The 3,121-nt window shown below is 48.9% G+C and overlaps 1 protein-coding gene across 1 annotated transcript in view; it reads right to left on the bottom strand.

Annotated features, from left to right (window-relative positions):
• The window catches only part of E2f2 (E2F transcription factor 2), a 28,732-nt gene that overhangs the window by 10,557 nt on the left and 15,054 nt on the right, over positions 1–3,121 (bottom strand). Inside the window, exons 4-5 of the mRNA XM_013032446.1 lie at positions 1,923–2,069; positions 181–373 (exon numbers count right to left, since the gene is read on the bottom strand). Of these exons, the coding sequence (XP_012887900.1) occupies positions 181–373; positions 1,923–2,069 (340 nt within the window). The remainder of the gene's footprint in view (positions 1–180; positions 374–1,922; positions 2,070–3,121) is intronic.

Genomic DNA, 3,121 nt, shown 5'->3' with positions numbered 1-3,121 from the left:
GGAAGGAAGGAAGGAAGGAAGGAAAGAAGGAAAGAAGGAAGGAAGGAAGGGAGGAAGGAAGGAAGGAAAGAAAACCTGAGTACTGACACAAACCAACAAGCAAACAAAATATTGATGTTTTAGAGGGACCTAAGGCCAGCTGCTCTCCCCTTCTCCCATCCCTCTGGACAGAGAGCCTACCTGAGGACACTGCTGGCTCCGAGATCCCAGGGTTGGTACTGCTACTGGGCTGGGCACAGTCAGAGCTGGGGCTGAGGGTAGAGGTGGAGGGGAGGGGCTCCTTGGCTGGACTGTCAGGCTCCTGTACCTCCTCTGGGCACAGGTAGACTTCTATGGGCCCTTGGGTGCTCTTCAGATATATCTGCAGGCTCTCCTAGAGTGGGTAGGGAAGAGAAGTCAGCTCAAAGCCCAGTGCTGGACCCACACGGCTACCCACCGTCCACATGAGCAAGCTCAGTCCTGGAACTGGACACTTTCCTCAAGCGGGTGGGTCTCGGTGCCCAGCTCCAGGACTGAACTTGCTCATGTGGATGGTGGGTAGCCCCCAGGTGAGCAGGCTTCAGTGCCCAGCTGCCTAGTCCCCTTCTTTCAGGGAGACACGTTAATTATCTTCAGGAATCTCACTCCACATTCCTGAGTCGTACATATACACATGGTGCACACCTGTAATTGCAGCAGCTAGGAAAGTCTGTGATAAGACTGGATCAGGGAGGCGCATGCCCAGGTCAATCCAGACAACACCGGGCCCAGAACTTTGAAGCTCTTTTCCCACTAAAGTAGTTGAGCTGGTGTCACACAAGCCATTGCCCTGGAGGGAAGCCTGTGTGGGGACAGCCAGCACAGAAGCAGGGGAGGCCGAGCGCAAGAGAATGAAGACAGGCTAATGTAGCAACACAAAGACTGATGGCAGTGGCATGGGAGAAAAGGTAGGTATGGGCAATTGGGATCAAGGGATCAAAAGCTTCATAGAGAATGTTAAGAATCTGGGTCTTGCCAGACACTGGTGGCTCATTCCTATAATCCTAGCTCCTTAGGAGGCTGAGAATTCCAGTTCAAAGCCAGCCTAGACAGACATATCAGGCACTCTTATCTCCAATTAACTAGAAAAATGCTTGAAGCAGAAGGGGGTGGCTTACGTAGTAAAGTGTCAGTCTTGAGCAGAAAAAGCTAAGCAAAAAGAGCAGGAAGGGCAGAGTTCAAGCCCTACTAATAGTACAAAATTTAAAATAAAAAAAAGAATGTTGGTCTTGTGTTCAACATGGTAATCCCAGTACTTGAGAATCAGAGGTAGGAAGACAGAGTTCAAGACTAGCCTAGGTTACATAGTGAGACCCTGTCTCAAAAACAAACACAGGCCAGGCATCAGTGACTCATGCCTGTAATCCTAGCTACTCAGAAGGCTGAGATCTGAGGATTATGGTTCAAAGCCAGCCCAAGCAAGAAAGTCCATCAGACTCTGATCTCCAATTAACCACCAGAAAACCAGAAGTGGTGCTGTGGCTCAAAGTGGTAGAGTGCTTGCCTTGAGCAAAAGAGCTCAGGGACAGTGCCCAGACCCTGAGTTCAATCCCCATGAATGGTTAAAAAAATTAATTAAATAACTAAAAATTAAGAACAATTTTTTTGAAGCTAGGAGAGCAAGGTCAGTGGCAAAGGATTTGTGAGCACACGCAAGTATGTGTACAGGAAGCTGCAGCTGGCTGCATAACAGAACGTCTATGCAGGAAAAGATTTCCTTAGCCAGTACTCAGTTGCCACCTTTCTAGCTTCTGCCATTTGTGCCCCGGTTTAGAGATCACCAATCTCACCATGGGTTCTAGAACACATCAGGGGAGCTCAGAGTGGGCCGTGGTGAGGGATAAAGTCAGCAGAGCTCCCAGGACCTCCTTACCCTGGTCTCCATCAGATGCCTCCCCTCTCACCTCAGCCCTGTCGGGCACTTCCAGCCTGGTCTGTGGAGGGGCCTTGACAGCAATCACCGTCTGCTCCTTAAAGGTGCCCACAGCACGAATGTCCTGGTAAGTCACATAGGCCAGTGTGCGGACTAGAAAGTTAAGAAAAGCATCTGCCTAGTCAAAATGCCAGTCTCCAGCCTGCCAGGCTAAGCCTCCACTGTCCCTCATAAGTTTCTGAAAAACTCCCTCTTATTCCTCATATATGGCTCAGAACCTGCTCTCTGAACACCACAAGCTATCTTAGATTCCCTTAGAGAGCAAAGAGGAAGACAGAAGTAGTGGCATATATCTATAATCCTGCACTGGGGAAGCAAAGGCAGCAGAACTGAGTCCAACCAAGGACAGCCTGGGCTGCACAGCAAGACCCTATCCCACAACACAAAACCAAACCAAAAAGAAAGAGTAGGCTTCCAGGCACTGATGGCTCACACCTATAATCCTAGCTACTCAGAAGAGTAAAATCTGAGGATCGTGGTTCAAAGCCAGCCTGGTCAGGATTGTCCATGAGATTCTTATCTCCAGTTAACACCAGAAAACTGGGAAGTGGCACTGTAGCTCAAAGTGGTAGAGCACTAGCCTTAAGCTGAAGAGCTCAGGGACAGTTCCCAGGCCCAGAGTTCAAGACCCACAATGGACAAAAAAATAAAGTACTAGAATGGGCATGGTAGTACATAGGGAGAGAGAGAGAGAAGGCGAAAGAAATGTGCTTATTTTAATAATGAAAAAGTAGGCCAGGTGTCATTGCTCATACCTGTAATCTTAGATACTTGGGAATCCTCTCTTTCAAGAGAGGATCAAAGTTTAAGGCCAGATCAGGTAAAAAGTTCCAGAGACTCTCCATCTCAACAAACAAACCATGTGTGTGGTACACACCTTTAACCTCAGCTATTTGGTAGGCATAGGAAGGAAGATTAAAGTCTGAGGCTGGCCTGGGCAGCCTATCCAAAAAAATAACTTAAAAGTGAAAAGGTAAGCCGGGCGCGCTGGTGGCTCACGCCTGTAATCCTAGCTACTCAGGAGGCTGAGATCTGAGGATCGAGGTTCAAAGCCAGCCCGGGCAGGAGAGACCGTGAGACTCCTATCTCCAATAAAACCACCAGAAAAAACTGGAAGTGGTGCTGTAGCTCAAGTGGTAGAGCGCTTGCCTTGAGCTGAAGAGCTGAGGG

This window comes from Dipodomys ordii, unplaced genomic scaffold (assembly GCF_000151885.1).
Source record: "Dipodomys ordii isolate 6190 unplaced genomic scaffold, Dord_2.0 Scaffold6, whole genome shotgun sequence".
NCBI classification, from domain to species: Eukaryota; Metazoa; Chordata; class Mammalia; order Rodentia; family Heteromyidae; genus Dipodomys; species Dipodomys ordii.
The sequence above is the reverse complement of the archived record's forward strand: the minus strand, read 5'-3'. Positions and strand labels throughout refer to the sequence as shown.